Source organism: Macaca nemestrina, chromosome X, assembly GCF_043159975.1.
Source record: "Macaca nemestrina isolate mMacNem1 chromosome X, mMacNem.hap1, whole genome shotgun sequence".
Classification (NCBI taxonomy): Eukaryota; Metazoa; Chordata; class Mammalia; order Primates; family Cercopithecidae; genus Macaca; species Macaca nemestrina.
The window spans coordinates 37,253,033-37,271,633 of NC_092145.1; the positions used below are offsets into that span (position 1 = coordinate 37,253,033).

At 41.4% G+C, this 18,601-nt stretch overlaps 1 protein-coding gene across 1 annotated transcript in view; it reads right to left on the bottom strand.

The window, feature by feature from the left end:
* Positions 1-18,601, bottom strand: part of LOC105468377 (WD repeat domain 44) — a 107,522-nt gene that overhangs the window by 13,386 nt on the left and 75,535 nt on the right. The window contains exons 13-14 of the mRNA XM_011718491.3: positions 3,996-4,109; positions 63-185 (exon numbers count right to left, since the gene is read on the bottom strand). Of these exons, the coding sequence (XP_011716793.1) occupies positions 63-185; positions 3,996-4,109 (237 nt within the window). The remainder of the gene's footprint in view (positions 1-62; positions 186-3,995; positions 4,110-18,601) is intronic.

The following is an 18,601-nucleotide window of genomic DNA, read 5'->3' on the forward strand; positions in this document are numbered from 1 at the left end:
AGAAACCAGGTTCTCTCACCTTCCTTAGAGGTTAACAAAAACATGTATAAATAGTTACTTACTCTTGGATGAAAAGCTATGGCAGTGACAAAATCTATATGTTGAAAACAGCAAAGGCATTCTCTTCGAGAAATGTGCCATAATCTGACTGTTTTATCCATTGAAGAAGAAAGAAGAAAGTAGTTCTACGGAGAAAATGACATTGACTATGTTATCACCATAAGAAAAAGAACCCTATTTATACAATAAAAGTGAACTTTTGGTTTTTGTATTCCAACAGTTTTGTTATTGTTAAATGCAGCACTGGAAAGAACAAAAGATTATCAAATTCACTTGGAAGATCCTATTTTCCCCTAAACAGTTAAATACCGTATTTCATTGATTCTAAAACTTTTTGACATTACCTGTTCTGAAATTCGGATGAATCTTATCAATGTCTAAAGAAATCTGCCAGGCACCAGCAGAGAACTAACGTGTGCCTTGGTTGTTATCACCTGCACATATGGGAACTTAGCTATCAGTATAAGGTATTTATTCATTTTATTGTCACTTCAGTTATTTTCACACTGATAACACTGGTGAATTTTAACTCACATAGATCTCTAATTGTCATTTAAAATGTCTTCAAAAAGATTACCCTATAATGCAGCATGGAAATGAAAAGTTATTGTGCACCTGTCATACTCTAGGCAAGAAAATTAGAGAACAAAAATTGTCAAATCTTTCAGAATAGACCACAGAATGTTCAAGGCTAGAACATGGTAGTGTAACTGACTTAGGCACTGTGATGGCCCCATCGCCCAGGAACCAAACATTTCTGTCAAAAGCTTTCAGCTGGCAGAAGCTCATTAATTCCTAAACATAATCTATTTAAGGAGGAGAACTATGAGTTATACTGAAGGAGAAAACTCAAATGACACCTCTGTATTCTTTGGTGTGCCTAAAGGTGCTAAACAAATCAAGGCAATGATGATATTTATCGCATACTTCTATGTGTTAAGCATTGTTCTTTGCATAATATAGCAACACTATGAGGTAGGTACACTGCGGTATACCTGTTTTCAAATAGATGGTATACTTTATGATTAAAAGTAAAGAATTAAAAAACAGAATTTGGAAGATTTACAATAATCTTTGAAATATCTAACAACAATCATTTTTATTTTCAAGATCCACTCAGTTCCAGAAAAGTTTTGAAGAGTACATGCAGTTTGCATTATAATTTCCTGTTGATTAATAACTACTGTATAAAAACTTAACCTATGGCACACCATGAACCTATGTTCATTAAAACTGACTTTATTTGGCTGGGCACAGTGGCCCATGTCTGTAATTCCAGCACTTTGGGAGGCTGAGGCAGGTGGATCATTTGAGGTCAGGAGTTCGAGATCAGCCTGGCCACCATGGTGAAATCCCGTCTCTATTAAAAATACAAAAAAATTAGCTGGGCGTGGTGGCCCATGCCTGTAATCCCAGCTACTCTGGGAGGCTGAGGCCAGAGAATCGCTTGAACCTGGGAGATGGATGTTGCAGTGAGCTGAGATCATGCCACTGCACTCCAGCCTTGGGACAGAGAAATACTCCGTCTCAAAAAATCACAAAGCAAAACAAAACAAAAAAACCCCAAAAAACAGAAACTGACTGTATTCAATTCCTGCAATAGTTCTTTGCTTTGAGCATATGAAAGAGGTATGAAGACATCCCTAAAATATTAAGTGAAGGTGCTGAAGACATGTTAAGATTTCTTCCAAATAAGTATTCTTTAAGAAAGGCTTGTTCTTTTATAAGTATTTAATAAGTACTTATTATTAAATAAATGAAATTAAGTAACTTTCTTAAACTAAGCACTGATCTTGGAAGTCAGATAAATTAGATTAAAATCTAAGTTCTACCCATAACTAATTTTGTGATTTTAGATAGGTCACAGGGGCTCAATCTCTTCATCGAGACAAAATCAGATTGTCTACCTCACAGGGTTGTTATTGTAAGAATTAACAGGGTAATTCTTGTTACTGGCACAAAATACATCTTCAACAAATAGAAAACTCACTATACGCACTGTGAAAGACATTAAAGAGAAACAATATCTGGTTTGAGTTGGTGTTAATAATATCTGGTTCCTACCCTGGAGAGGCTTAGAATCTTGTTGCAGAAATTTTGTTGCTTTCCTCTGGATGGAGGTGGGGTGGAGGGATTGGGGTATGAGGATAGACCTTTAGGAACCATTCCTGTATGGGGCAGCACCTCACTGAAATAACTCATCTAGAGACTAGTGCTTCTCAGACTATTTCTGGTGAAGGACTGTTTTTGTTTTTTAAATTTCCAGTGAGTTGTGGACTGAAACTATTTTAAAACACAGAAAACATTTACTAGAAAAATGAAATAAAAATAAAAGGCATATAAAATATAAGCCCCATTTTGTATTATTATACAAAATAGAAGCCCAGGTTTTAAAAGACTAAACAGGTACAAACTTAATGTGAAAACTGCCATAAACACTTCTAAATAGTTTACTCTTGGTTTCTGCACTTATCTCTTCACAGACTGATATTCTATATTCATATTGTCAGGGACCAGGAAGACCAGGTGGTTTATAGGCTAGCACTAGTCCTTAAAAATGCACATTACTCACTTGAGACAATTAGGTAGCTGGATAGATACTAAATCATATTACTGCTGCCTCCTAAGAGATAGAATGGAAATAAAGTATAAAATGGAAAGAAAGTATAAAAAATTTATGATTTCTTAAATCTTTCAATGTGTCCAACATTTGTTATTTTTGTCATCCTGTTTCCTTGTAGTGATTAGCTATTGTGACACTGGAATGGGCTAGAGAGTAATGCTCCAAAGTCATGGGGTTTGAACCTAAACTCCCGTAACTCCCTAGCTATACGCCTTTAGGCATGTTCTTTAACACATATGACCCTTGTTTTTTAAAATCCTTGATAAAGAAATGTCAACAATCTCATAAGGTTGTTTTGAGGGTATGAACAGAGCACATGTAAAGTACTTAAGTTTTGTCTGTGTCCCCAGTGGCTAAAATGCTACTTGGCAGATAGTGATGATGATAATGATGATGACTGCTAATATTAATTGGGCATTATTATGTTCTAGGCAAGCGTTTTATATTTACTCAGTTAATCATTATCATCATTGCTAATATTAATTGAGCACTTATTATGTTCTAGGCAAGTGTTTTATATTTACTAGCTCAGTTAATCTTTCCCTATTATAACCCTATGAGGGTTTTTCAAAAATATATTTTATATTTTTTTATATTATATATTTTTATATTTTTATTATGTCTATTTTGCAGATGAGGCATGGTGAGGTTAAATAACTTGCCCAAGGTCACACAACATAAGGGGCAGACTAGGAAGAATATATACCTTGGGAGTCTGGCTCCAGAGGTCATTTCTTAACCAGGTGGTAAAATGATCAACGGATATGTTTTGAGTGAATGAAAAGTACTTGGTACATAGCAGGTATAGTTGCACAGGTTCTCAATTTTTTTTAAACTATTAAATATTTCCTCCATGAAGCAAACAAGGGAATAGTCAGTGAGATAGGAAGTGAATCTAGAACATACAGTGCTCCAAAATCAAGTAGTTCAAGAAAGATCAATAGCATCAAATCATCAAATGCCAGAGAAAGGTTAAGGAGAATGAGTTCAAAGAAAAGGTATTAATTCTGGTAAGAAGGTGGTTATAACAGTTAATTTTATGTATCAACTTAGCTAGTACTAAATTATTTAATTATTAAGCTAGTACTCAATTATTTAATCAAACACCAATCTCGTTGTTGCTGTGAAGGTATTCTGCACATGTAATTAATCCACACTCAGTTGATTTTAAGTAAAGGAGATCACCCTTGACTATGTGGGTGGGCCTCATCCAATCAGTTGAGGTTTCCCAGAGAAGAAATTCTGCTTTAAGACTATAGTATCAGCTCCTTACACACAGAATTAATATATGATTCAAATAAGAATTTCTTACTTTAGACCATGAAAGATCAAGGAGATCAGCAGTATGCCCTTTATATTTGCAAAATGGCCGTTGCCGAAAGGGTGCGTTTTTATCATCAGGGTCTTCATCAGTTCCACTGCATACCTATTCGGATATAAAGATAAACTCTGAAACTGCAATGTAAAATTAGTTTCACATTCTTCCCACCCCATCTGTTCTCTCACCATTTTGTATGATGCCTGCTTGAAATCTTGAGTCACCAAAAGCAAGCTCCCCTTTACGCTGATTTACTACTTAGTACCTCTTCATCTTCTTGCCCTAACAAACCAGGGTCATCCCTGAAGACATTGTGCTATCACAATCTTTTCCCTCCTTAACAGAGCCCCCACTTTGTCCTTTTTCTAAGCAACTGTTCCTTCAGGAGAGGTGAGGGCCAGTACCGGGGTGAATCATGATTGGTCTAAGTTAATGAAGATTAGCTGATTTCCGTTCCCAGTGATGACTTGTTAGGCCTGTGGTACAATTTCCATTAATTAGACATTGGGCAAAGTTTATGGGGCGGGGATGAGGGGAGGCTTCTAGAGATATTTTCTCACCCTTAAAAAGGGGCATACTAATAGGACTCCTCCTTTCCTGCATCTGAACATTGCTGTCTTCATGTGACAACTAAGACTGTAGTAGCCATCTTAAGACCATGAGCATAAAAAGCCGAATGGAACAAAACAAAGAGTACAAAGCAAGGAGATAGTAGGATGATGCTACTGAGCTGCTGAATTAACCAACCCTGGAACCGCCTTACCTCCAGAGTTGCTTCCTCATTGTTTAAGCCATTTTCAGTTGGATTTCTGTTATTTGAAGTCAAAAGCATACTGACAGAGGTAGGTAGAAAATAATGCTATACATGTGTACTGTGCATCTAGTTACAACATGCTTTCATATTCATTATCTGAATAAATTCTAACAACTCTGTGAGGTAGGTGTTAACATTATAAAGATAAAGAAATTAGTATAAACAAACAAACAAAACACAAAAAAACCCCCTGAGGATCAAAGAGGTTAAAATAATATTTTAAAGGCCACACAGCCACCTGTGAACAGCAGAACCAAAGCAGTAATATAAGTCATCTAACTGTATGTCCAAAGTTTGTCCTTCAAATGTTTTACATGACGTAGCATGAGCAAGAACAGAGGGTTAGCTAAGCCTTGCATATTTAGGGAAAGGTAGTTAGGATGATGAGGACAGAGAAAACAGTATATGGAGATGTAGTTGGAAATTAGGGTAGAAAGGTACTTTGAGATCACGTTTAAAAAGGCCTCGGTGGCCGGGCGCGGTGGCTCAAGCCTGTAATCCCAGCACTTTGGGAGGCCGAGACGGGCGGATCACGAGGTCAGGAGATTCGAGACCATCCTGGCTAACACGGTGAAACCCCGTCTCTACTAAAAAATACAAAAAAACTAGCCGGGCGAGGTGGCGGGCGCCTGTAGTCCCAGCTACTCGGGAGGCTGAGGCAGGAGAATGGCGTAAACCCGGGAGGCGGAGCTTGTAGTGAGCCGAGATCCGGCCACTGCACTCCAGCCTGGGCAACAGAGCGAGACTCCGTCTCAAAAAAAAAAAAAAAAAAAAAGGCCTCGGCCAGGCACGGTGGCTCAGGCCTGTAATCCCAGCATTTTGGGAGGCCGAGGCAGGCAGATCACCTGAGGTTGGTAGTTTGAGACCAGCCTGACCAACATGGAGAAACCCCGTCTCTACTGAAAACACAATATTAGCCGGGTATGGTGGCACATGCCTGTAATCCCAGCCACTTGGGAGGCTAAAGCACGAGAATCGCTTGAACCTGGGAGGCGGAGGTTGCTGTGAGCTGAGATTACGCCATTGCACTCCAGCATGGGCAACAAGAACGAAACTCTGTCTCCAAAAATAAATAAATAGATAAATAAATAAAATAATAAAAAGGCCTCAAATTTGTGGCTTAAAAGTTCAGACATGGAGAGCCAACACAGGTTTCTGAAAGGAAAAAAAACACCACCATCTTACTGGTGCTTCAGAAAAAGAACTCTGGGCAGTAATGTAAAAGATGGTTTGGAGAGAGCATGGAGGCAGGAAAAGTAGTGAATAAGTTTAAGTAAGAATAATGAGGGCCTGAATTAGGACAGTGGCATGGGGATAGATTAAAAACTACCACTATTATTCATGTAGAACTTTATAGTTTATAAAAATCTTCACATCAACCATGGAGGCAGACCACCAACACAGACTCCTGTAACCTTTGCCAAGCACTTCTAATGCTAGATGACTACCATCCCCGCCCCCCTCAATTTTGCTACCAGACTAGTGAGCACTGCGGGAGACATACAGCTAAATAGGCTTCCCTCATTACATACAAATCAGCTTTGGAGTTTCACTCTTGTTGCCCAGGCTGGCGAGCAATGGCATGATCTTGGCTCAATGCAACCTCTGCCTCCCAGGTTCAAGCCATTCTACCGCCTCAGCTTCCCAAGTAGCTGAGGTAACAGGCACATGCCACCACGCCTGGCTAATTTTTTATATTTTTGGTAGACACAGGGTTTCACCATGTTGGCCAGGCTGGTCTTGAACTCCTGACCTCAGGTGATCCACCCGCCTCGGCCTCCCAAAGTGCTGGGATTACAGGTGTGAGCCACCACGACCAGACTAAAGTTTTTTTTTTTTTTTTTTCCAGACGGGGTCTCACTCTGTCGCCCAGGCCCAGGCTGGAGTGCAGCGGTGCGATCTTGGCTAACTGAACCTCCTCACCCCTGGGTTCAAGCGATTCTCCTGTCTCAGCCTCCCGAGTAGCTGGGACTACAGGAGCCCACCACCGTGCCCGGCTAATTTTTGTATTTTTAGTAGAGACGGGGTTTCACCATCTTGGCCAGGCTGGTCTCGAACTCCTGACCTCATGATCCACCCGCCTCGGCCTCCCAAAGTGCTGGGATTACAGGAGTGAGCCACCGCACCCGGCCTAAATTTTTTAAATTATAAAGTAATACATGATCAGCGTAGACAATTTGGAAAACAAAAAACAGAAAAATTAAAATCACCCCAAACCTGCCAACATTTTGTCTCTCTCTTCAACTTTTCATTTTTTTAAAAAATGTATTTGAAATCATATTAAACATGAAATTTACCAACCTTCCCATTATACCATGAGCATTTTCTGTATTTCATGCTTTGAAAACATTTAGTAGCTGCATAATATGGATGCATCACGATTAATTATTCTTCCTTTGTTGGTCACTTAGATATTTCCAACTTTTCTGCTAGTAAAAACAGTAATTTGGCCAGGCGTGGTGGCTCATGCCTGGGATAATCCCAGCACTTTGGGAGGCTGAGGCAGCCAGATCACCTGAGGTCAGGAGTTGGAGACCAGCCTGGCCAACATGGTGAAACTCCATCTCCACTAAAAATACAAAAATTAGCCGGGCGTGGTGTGCACCTGTAATCCCAGCTACTAGGGAGGCTGAGGCAAGAGAATCACTAGAACCCGAGCCAGACTCCACCTCAAAAACAGAAAACAAACAAACAAATAAAACCCAGCAATTCAATGAATGCCCTGGAACATGAATCTTTATCCATATTTGACTATTTCCTTATTATTATCATTATTATTATTATTATTTTGAGACTGAGTCTTGCTCTGTTGCCCAGGCTGGAGTGCAGTGGCACGATCTTGGCTCATTGCAACCTCCGCCTCCTGGGTTCAAGCAATCCTCCTGCCTCAGCCTCCCAAGAATCTGGGATTATAGGCACACGGCACCACGTCTGTCTAATTTTTGTATTTTTAGTAGAGACAGGGTTTCACTATGTTGGCCAGGCTGGTCTTGAACTCCTGATCTCAAGTGATCCACCTGCCTCAGCCTCCCAAAGTGCTGGGATTACAGGCATGAGCCAGTGCTCCTGGCCTATTTCTTTATCTTTATATTAGGGTTATTACTGGGTCATAAAGTTCAAACCTGAAACTTTTATAGTCTCTGTTTTTTTTTTTAATGTTTAGCGTATTTCCTTAAAGTCTTTTATCTATGAATATTTATAGGGCCAGGCATGGTAGTTTGTCCCTGTAATCCCAGTGCTTTGGGAGGCTGAGGCAGGAGCATTGCTTGAGGCCAGGAGTTTGAGACCAGCCTGGACAACACAGTGAGACTGTCTCTACAAAAATAATAATAATAATAATTTTTTTTTTGAGATGGAGTCTTGCTCTGTCACTCAGGCTGGAGTGCAGTGGTACAATCTTGGCTCTCTGCAACCTCTGCCTCCTGGGTTCAAGCAATTCTCATCCCTCAGTCTCCTAAGCAGCTGAGATTACAGGTGGCTGTCACCATACCTGGCTACATTTTGTATTTTTAGTAGAGACGGGGTTTCACGATGTTGGCCAGGCTGGTCTTGAACTCCTGATCTCAAGTGATCCACCCACCTCGACTTCCGAAGTGCTAGGATTACAAGTGTAAGCCACCGTGCCTAGCCCAAAAATTATTTTTTAATAAAAAAATAGGCCAGGCACGGTGGCTCACGCTTGTAATCCCGGCACTTTGGGAGGCCGAGGTGGGTGGATCACGAAGTCAGGAGAGGGAGACCATCCTGGCTAACATGGTGAAACCCCGTCTCTACTAAAAATACAAAAAAATTAGCCGGGCGTGGTGGCGGGCGCCTGTAGTCCCAGCTACTCAGGAGGCTGAGGCGGGAGAATGACCTGAACCCGGGAGGCGGAGCTTGCAGTGAGCCAAGATCGCGCCACTGCACGTCAGCCTGGGTGACAAAGCAAGACTCCATCTCAAAAAAAGAAAAAAAAAAAAAAAGCTTCCTGCCCTCCTGGAGCTTACTTCATGGTGGAGAGGATGTACTGAGATGGCTCGAGCAGTTTCTGTCAATAATATGAACTAATGAGTTAGTTACAGATGTCTGCCCATTTTGCCAGGCGTGGTGGCTTATGCCTGTAATTCCAGCACTTGGGAGGCCGAGGCGGGCGGATCACGAGGTCAGGAGATCGAGAGCATCCTGGCTAACAAGGTGAAATCCTGTCTCTACTAAAAATACAAAAAATTAGCCGGGCGTGGTGGCAGGCGCCTGTAGTCCCAGCTACTCAGGAGGCTGAAGCAGGAGAATGGCGTGAACCCGGGAGGTGGAGCTTGTAGCGTCACTGCACTCCAGCCTGGGGGACAGAGAGAGACCCCGTCTCAAAAAAAAAAAAAAAAAGTCAGGCATGGTGGTGCTTGCCTATAGCACAAGCTACCCAGGAGACTGAGGTGGGAGGTGCGAGGATTGCTTGAACCCAGAAGTTCGAGGTCACAATGTGCTATGACGGTACCACAGCACTCCAGCATGGGTGACAGAGGGAGATTCTTACCCCTTAAAAAATATATGTATATTTATAGGTGCTTTTTAGTCAAAATTGTGATAATATTGTATCCAATTTTACATTCTGCTTTTTTCACTTTATGTTTTATTGTGACCATTTTTAACATCATTAAATAGTCTTTGAAAACAATTTAAGGACTGCATGTATTTTACTGCATGGGTTATACCAGTTTTTATTTTCCAACTGTTAGAAATTAAAGTTGTTGCCGGGTGTGGTGGCTCACGCCTGCAGTCCCAGCACTTTGGGAGGCCGAGGCAGGTGGATCACCTGAGGTCGGGAGTTCAAGACCAGCCTGACCAACATGGAGAAACCCCGTCTCTACTAAAAATACAAAATTAGCCAGGGTGGTGGCGCATGCCTGTAATCCCAGCTACTCGGGAGGCTGAGGCAGGAGAATTGCTTGAACCCGGGAGGCGGAGGTTGCGGTGAGCCGAGATAGCGCCATTGCACTCCAGCCTGGGCAAAAACAGTGAAACTCTGTCTCAAGAAAGAAAGAAATTAAAGTTGTTCAAATTTTAGCTATTATGAGATGAGAATCTTTTTACTTATCTTTCAGAATATCTAATAATTTTTTGGTTTCTTTTTGTTTTTTGTTCCATTTTTTGGTATTTATTTTTTCTTGATTATTCCTTTATGATAAATTATTAAAGGTAGAATTACCAAGTAAAATGTTATATACATATATTTTTCTAGTTTTCTTTCTTTCTTTTTTTTTTTTGAGATAGGGTCTTGTTCTGTTGCCCAGGCTAGAGTGCAGTGGCATGGCTTCGGCTCACTGTAACCTCCGCCTCCTGGGCTCCAGCGATCCTTTCACCCCAGCCTCCTGAGTAGCTGGGACCACAGGCATGTGCCACCACACTCAGCTAATTTTTTGTGTTTGTTTGTAGAGACAGGGTCTCTCTTTGTTGCATGGGCTGGTCTTGAACTCCTGGGCTCAAGTGATCCTCCTGCCTTTGCCTCTCAAAGTGCTGGGATTACAGGGATGAGCCACCATGCCCGGCCATTGTCTATTTTTTATTATGGGCATTTTAAATATATACAAAAGTAGATGGAAGAGTATAATGAACTCCATATAATATAATGAACCCCATGCATCCATCACCTGCTTTGATAATTATCAAAATTTTACCTACTTTATCAATCTTCCCATTTTTGTTTAGTTTTGCTGCAGCATTGAAAGCAAGATCTAGACACTAATAATTTTATCAGTAGACACTTCTATATATACCGCCAAATGATAACCCTTCTTTTAAATATGATTACCATGCCATTCTGAGGCCTAAAAAATACCATTTATATCATCTAGTATCTAATCCATACTCAAATTTTCTAATTATCTGAAGATTTTCTTTTTGAGACAGTCTCGCTCTGTTGCCCAGGCTGGATGGAGTGCAGTGGCGCCATCTCAGCTCACTGCAACCTCCGCCTCCCGGGTTCAAGTGATTCTCCTGCCTCAGCCTCTGGAGTAGCTGGGTCTACAGGCACACGCCACCACTCCCAGCTAATTTTTTTGTATTTTTAGTAGAGACGGGGTTTCACCATGTTGGCCAGGCTGGTCTCTAACTCCTGACCTGAGGTGATCCATCTGCCTCGGCCTCCCAAAGTGCTGGGATTACAGGCGTGGGCCACCACACCTGGCCTATCTAAAGATATTATAAAGTTGGGTTGCTATGGAAAATTATAAGGCTTTTGACATTCATTAGCACATACAATATGTAGCAGATATATTGTATTGCTTATTTGGAACACCAGAATGAACAAGACATTTCTTAACTTTTTTTTTTGAGATGGAGTCTTGCTCTGTTGTCTAGGTTGGAGTGCAGTGGCACGATCTTGGCTCACTGCAACCTCCACCTCCCAGGTTCAAGTGGTTCTCCTGTCTCAGCCTCCCGAGGAGCTGGGAATACAGGTGCCTGCCACCACACCCGGCTAATTTTTGTATTTTTAGTAGAGACGGGGGTTTCACCTTGTTGGTCAGGCTGGTCTCGAACTCCTGACCTCAGGTGATCTGCCCACCTTGGCCTCCCAAAGTGCTGGGATTACAGGCATAAGCCACCATGCCTGGCCCTCATCTTCTTATAGTTTTTTCTCAGTATAGAAGTCAGAATGATCCTTTTAAAATATATCAGATTATGTCATTCTCTGTTTGAAAACCCACTAATTCCCATCTTACTCAGAGCAAAAGCCAAAGTCCTTGCAACGGCCTGTATGTTCTGATCCCCGCATCCACACCTCTATGTTTTCCTTTTCTATTTTCCTCTCCTCCTCACTCACTGGCTCCAGCTGACCAGGCCTTGCTGCTGTTTCTTGAGCACACCAGAACTCCTGCCTTATAGCAGCTTCACTTGCTGCTCTCTGTACCTGGAATGGTCTTATCATATGATCATTTCCTTACCTCCTTCGTATTTTGCTTGAACAACAACTTTTCAGTGAAGCTTTGCTCACCCACCTTATTTACTCCCTGACATCCCACTTTGCCTGTTTTACTTTTCTTCACAATACTGATTACCTTTGGAGATACACATGCAAAATAACCCCATGAAATTGGGCTCTTATATTACACCATATACAAAAATAAACTCAAAATGTATTAAATACTTAAATGTAAGGCCTGAAGCTGTAAAACTCCTAGAAGAAAACAGGAAAAAAGCTTCTTGACATTGGCCTTGGCAATGATTTCTTGGATATGACACCACAAGCACCAGCAACAAAAGTAAAAATAGACAAAGGGGACTGTATCAAACTAAAAAGCTTCTGCACAATAAAAGAAACAACCAACAACATGAAAAGGCAACTTACAGAATGGGAGAAAATATTTGCAAACCATATCTAATGAATGGTTAATATCTAAAATATATAAGAAACTCCTACAACTGAATGTCAAAAACCCCAAAATTCAAACAACCCAATTTTTAAAATAGGCAAAGGACCTAAATAGACATTTCTCCAAAGAAGACATACAAATGGCCAATGAGTATATGAAAAGGTGCTCAACATCACCAATTAATCAGGTGATTTGACTTCCAAATCAAAACCACAATGATATATCACCTCACACCTATTAGGATGACCATTATATATATATATAAAAAAAGATAACAAGCACTAGTGAAGATGTGGATAAAATGGAACCCTGCACACTGTTGACGGGAATGTAAATTGGTGCACGTACTATGAAAACCAGTATGAAAGTTCCTGAAAAAATTTAAAATAGAACTACCATATGATCCTGCAATTCCACTTCTGGGTATATATTTAAAGTAAATAAAATCAGTATGTCAGAGAGGTTTCTGAACTCCCATGTTCACTGCAGCATTATTCACAATAGCCTAGACATGGAAACAACCTAAATGTTCATTGACAGATGAATGGATAAAGAAAATGTGGCATATACACACAACAGAATACTATTCAGTCATAAAAAGAAAATCCTGGCATTTGTGATACATGAATGAAACTGGAAGACATTATGCTAAGTGAAATTAAGCCAGATACTTTTTGGACAAATACTACGTAATGCCACTTATATGATGAACCTAGAAACATCAAACTCATAGAAGCAGAGTAGAACAGTGATTGCGAGGCCCTGGGGCTGGGGAAACAGGTGGTATTAGTCAAAAGGTACAAAGTTTCACTTTCAGAATGATAAGTTCGAGAGATCTATTATATAGCACAGTGCCTACAGTTCACAATACCGTATCGTATACTTAATAAATAAGAGGATGAGAATAAACTTTTATAGGTGATGCTTGGGTTATGGCACAGATTGTGGTGATGGTTTCATGCTTACATACTTATCTCCAAACTCATTAAGTTCTATATAATAAATATATACAGCTTTTCGTATACCAATAATACCTTAATAAAGTGGTTTAAAAAATTAACTTATAGCCTGGTGCAGTGGCTCATGCCTGTAATCCCAACACTTCGGGAGGCCAAGGTGGATGGATCACCTGAGGTCAGGAGTTTGAGACCAGCCTGGCCAACATGGTGAAACCCCGTCTCTACTAAATACAAAAAATTAGCTGGGAGTGGTGGTGTGTGCCTGTAATCCCAGCTACTTGGGAGGCTGAGACAGGAGAATCGCTTGAACCCAGGAGGCAGAGGTTGCAGCGAGCCAAGATTGTGCCACTGCATTCCAGTCCAGGCAACAAGAGTGAAACTCTGCTCAAAAAAACAAACAAAAAAAACCTTATAAAATTTACTTATTTTAATTTTCTGTCTTATTTCACTAGAATGCATGCTCCATTCTATTTTTGTCTCTTGTTCACAGATATTTTTGTCTCTTTTGTTCACTTACTATATCTCTAGCTCCTAGAACAGTGATTAATAAAAATAGTAGGCACTTAATAAACATCTGTAGACTGAATGAAGACATAGTCCCAGACCTCAAGATGTCAACTACTGGAGCATAATGGTTAAAAACATAAGCTCTAGAGACAGAGCAGGGTTCTAATTCTGATGCTATGACTGTGTGAAATTGTTGAGTTACTTAACAGCTCTAAACCTTCATTTGTAAAGTGAGGTTATGAATAGTACCAAGAAAAATCTGTATCAAATGCTGCGTACCTACATTTCACAAAAATTCTCTCTCACTCCCTTATAGTTAACTTTCTTTACCCAAGTTCTAGATTCTAATGATATACTCTCAGAATTTTTTTTTTTTTTTGAGACAGAGTTTTGCTCTTGTCACCCACGCTGGAGTGCAATGGCACGATCTTGGCTCACTGCAACCTCCGCCTCCCGGGTTCAAGCGATTCTCCTGCCCCAGTCTCCTGAGTAGCTGGGATTATAGGTACATACCACCATGCCCAGCTAATTTTTGCATTTTTAGTAGAGACGGGGTTTCACCATGTTGGCCAAGCTGGTCTTGAATACTTGCCCTCAGGTGATCCGCCTACCTCAGCCTCTCAAAGTGCTAGGATTACAGGCATGAGCCACTGTGCCTGGCCCCAAAAAATTTATTTGAGACAGGGTCTTGCTCTGTTGCCCAGGCTGGACTGCAGTGGTGATCACAGCTCACTATAACCTCAAACTCCTGAGCTCAGGTGATCCTCCTGCCTCAGCCTCCCAAGTAGCTGGGACTACAGGTACATGCCACCACGCTTGGCTTTTTTTTTTTTTTTTTTTAATGGAGACATAGTCTTGTTACGTTACCCAGGCTAGTCTCAAACTCCTGGACTCAAGCGATCCTCCTCCTGGGCCTCCCAAAGTGCTGGGATTATAAGCATGAGCCACTGCACCTGGCCTATTCTCAAAAATTTTAAGCAGCAGTTAAATGCTATAACACCTATGCTAATGTTCCCCTAATCATGCACATTAAACATAAATTTGCAAGAAAAACATTAATTTCTAGGTAAATAGCATACTTGCAGCTTCTAGTATCAAAAAGAAATTTTATACTTATTAAAATGGATACAGTATATTCATATTTGCAATCTGACGCAATTATCAATTCTTAGAAACCATGAGGTCTAACAGTCTCTGCAAAAGCCAACTACTAAAAAAATCCCTACTTTATAAATCTCTAAGATAATGGAGTATATTAAACATGTACCTCTACCTCTTCCTGACTTTCTTACATTTGTTGAGCTAATTTTGAAAATCAACAGAAACAGAAAATAGCCAGAATTCTAGGCTTGGCATTACCAATGCATAGGTGAGCGATCTTGGGTACATCCCTCTGTATGTTCAACTGTACAATACTTTTATATATTATATTTCACACAGATGCTAAGACAAAAGACTGAAAAAGTACTTCAAAAGAGATGAAAAAGATATCACCATCATAAGAAAAAAAAGAATACACACATCAGGAACATAAATTCCATTGTGTTTACTGTGCCTCACTGTGGCTAGCACTAGGTTAAAAGATAATTCCTGGTGTCAAACTCTAATGGCATGTGAAATAGAAGCCTCTTTTAACTGTCCCCAAATAAAATGACAGAAGGGAAACAAACCCCAAATGATCTCTTCCCGAAAACAATGGATATAAATGTTATTTCTCATGTAAAAAGGCTTTGTATTCAATAAAATTTGAGTTACTAAGGTTTGTTTGGGGTTAGATGGATGTACTTAAGGATCTATAAGTAGGATTGCTGAAATAAGCACAATAAAAGATACTACAGATAGTCTCTATTTTTAATAGTAATCAATGCCTGGAAACTGTATGGTAAATTAAACTAATAAAAGCAAGTCTTTTTCCCTAAAGCAAAGCAGTTAAAATTATCACTGCCACATTAGTCAGTGAGGCTTTATGGAGGAAGTGGGCCATGAAGAATGGGCATGCTTTGAATAGAAAGACGATCAAGGCATCCAAATAAGGGGAACAATAGGAATAAAGGTCCACAGGCAGGAATTCAACATGATTACAGGCCTACTAGAGTCAGGAACGGAATTAGATTCCAAGGATACTAAAATCTGTGAAGTACAGTTCTTTGCCTTCAATCAGCCCAGAGCCTACCCAGGGAGACTAATAAGAAAGATGTGGTAATATCGGTATAAAAGTACCTATGAGGTACTATTAGAATACAAATGAAGAACAATTTTACCTGCTGGATTCAGGGAAAATAAGAAGATATTTGAGCTGAATCTTGAAGGATAAGTAGGGCTTTGCCCTGTGAAGGAAACAGAGGGCATCTGTGGCAAAGCAAAAAGCAGGGACAGAGACATGAAGGTGAAAGTGTTTAGTGTACAGACCTGTATCAGGCATGGCTGGTAGGATGTACAGGCACTAGGGAATTGGAACTGAGTCAAAAGTTAAGATTAGGCAATATAGGGAAGAATCTTATTGTGAAGGCGATAAAGGGCCGTCAAAAGATTTTAAACCACAAAGCCGGGCGTGGTGGCTCACGCCTGTAATCCCAGCACTTTGGGGGGCCGAGGTGGGAGGATCACTTGAGGTCAGGAGTTTAAGACCAGCCTGGCCAACATGGTGAAACCCTATCTCTACTAAAAACACAAAAATTAGCTGGGTGTGGTGGTGAGTGCCTGTAATCCCAGTTACTTGGGAGGCTGAGGCAGGAGAACCCCTTGAACCCGGGAGGCAGAGGTTGCAAGTGAGCCGAGATCATGCCACTGCACTCCAGCCTTGGCAACAGAGCGAGACTTTGTCTCAAAAAAAAGAAAAAAAAAAATTAAACCACAAAATGGCACAGTTAATTTGTTTCGAAAAACCTGGCTGGCTGGTGGCAGTGTAGAAACTGAATTGGGTAGAGACCAGAGGCAGAAAAAACAATTAGGAGACTATGGCAAGCATTTAAATGAGCGTTAAAGTCCTAGATGATAGGTGTGACAATTAGGTATGAGGGGGTAAGTTCCACAGGTATTTGTGAGTGGGGGTAGAGTGGCTAGGAATTTGTTACTAATCTGATATGTGGGTAAGGAAGAAAAAGTAATGGAGTATTTTTGATTGAGTTGAAAAGGTAACTTGTAGATAGATGTTGATGCCACTAAATAAGGTTCAGAAGTGAGGAGAAGCAGGTTTGTGGGTGAATGATGAAAATATTTCAATGAATGATCATAAAGATGACAGATTTGTTTAAAGTAGCAATAATTATATTAAGTTTAAATGGTATAAATGTACCAATTAAAAAACAGAAACTGGCAGAGTGGGTAAAAAAACATGATCTAACTATATGCTATCTATAAGAAACATTTTAAACATAATGGGATGCCATCATGGCAGACAGGAGGCAGGACTAGATTGCAGCTCCTACTCAGATGGACAGAGCAGCATGTGGAGGCTCACACCATGAATTTTAGCTGCAGATCGACTGCAAGAAAGAACCAGGAATCCCAAGAGAACCCACAGACCCTCTGAAGGAAGCAGAATGCTCCTGCAGGACCCAGGAGATACCCCGAATACTGTGAGTGCCCAAACTGCATAACTAGGAAAGGGAGATCCTCCTCTCCTGAACACACACCCCCACTGGGGAAACTGAAGGGCTGTTTGCAGAAGTTTTTGACCTTACCTGGAGCTGAGTCAATTTAGAGAGCCCAGCGAAATATAGAAGTAGAGGAAGCAGCAGGAAAGCCCTGGGAGCTCGCCGGGTCTTCAAGCAGGCCATTCCTGTCTGGCACCACAGGGTTCCTTCGGGAGGGCACCAGAGGAGCAGGGAGGGGAAACACTATAGGGAGAAGGAAGTCTCCAGCTGAACTCTGTAACAATTTGAACTGGCAAGAAGCCTCCTGGCCAGAAGGGGGAGGGCACAAATCCGGTGTGCAGACTCCATAGGTGGGGGAAGAACCAAGCCCTTTTCTTTAGCAGCTGGGAAGTGGGTAGCCTGGGGCAAGTTCTCAGGCCGGATCCCACACTGCCTGGAAACAGACTTGGGGCTGTTGAGGAAGCATGCTGGGAGTAAGACTGGCCCTTCGGTTTGCATGGGGGCTGGGTGAGGCCTGTGACTGCCAGCTTTCCCCCACTTCCCTGACAACCTGCATGACTCAGCAGAGGTGGCCATAATCCTTCTAGGTACGCAACTTCATTGACCTGGGAACATCACATCCATCCCCCACAGCAGCCTCAGCAAAACCCAACCAAGGAGATTCTGAGCTCAGACACACCTAGCCCTGTCCCCACCTGATGGGCCTTCCTTATCCACCCTGGTAGCTGAAGACAAAGGGCATATACTCTTGAGAGTTCTAGGGCCCCACCCCCCGCCATTTCCACTCCATGCTACCATAGCTTGATGCTCTTTGGAAAGCGCCACCTCCCAGCAGGAGGCCAACCAGCACAAAAATAGAACATTAAACCATCAAAGCTAAGAACCCTCACAGAGTCCATTTCACCCCCCTGCCACTTTCACCAGTACAGGTGCTGGTGTCCATGGCTGAGAGACCCATAGACAGTAAACATCACAGGACTCTCTGCAGACAACCTCCAGTACCAGCTCAGAGCTGTGTAGACTTGCTGGGTGGTTAGACCCAGAAGAGACATAACAATAACTGCAGCTCGGCTCACAGGAAGCCACATCCATAGGAAAAGGGGGAGAGTACTGCATCAAGGGAACACCCTGTGGGACAAAAGAATGTGAACAACAGCCTTCAGCCCTAGACTCTGACAGAGCCTACCCAAATGAGAAGGAACCGGAAAACCAACTCTGGTAATATGACAAAACAAGGCTCTTTAACACCCCCCAAAAAATCACACTAGTTCATCAGCAATGGATCCAAACCAATAAGAAATCCCTGATTTAACTGAAAAAGAATTCAGGAGGTTAGTTATTAAGTTAATCAGGGAGGCACCAGAGAAAGGCATAGCCC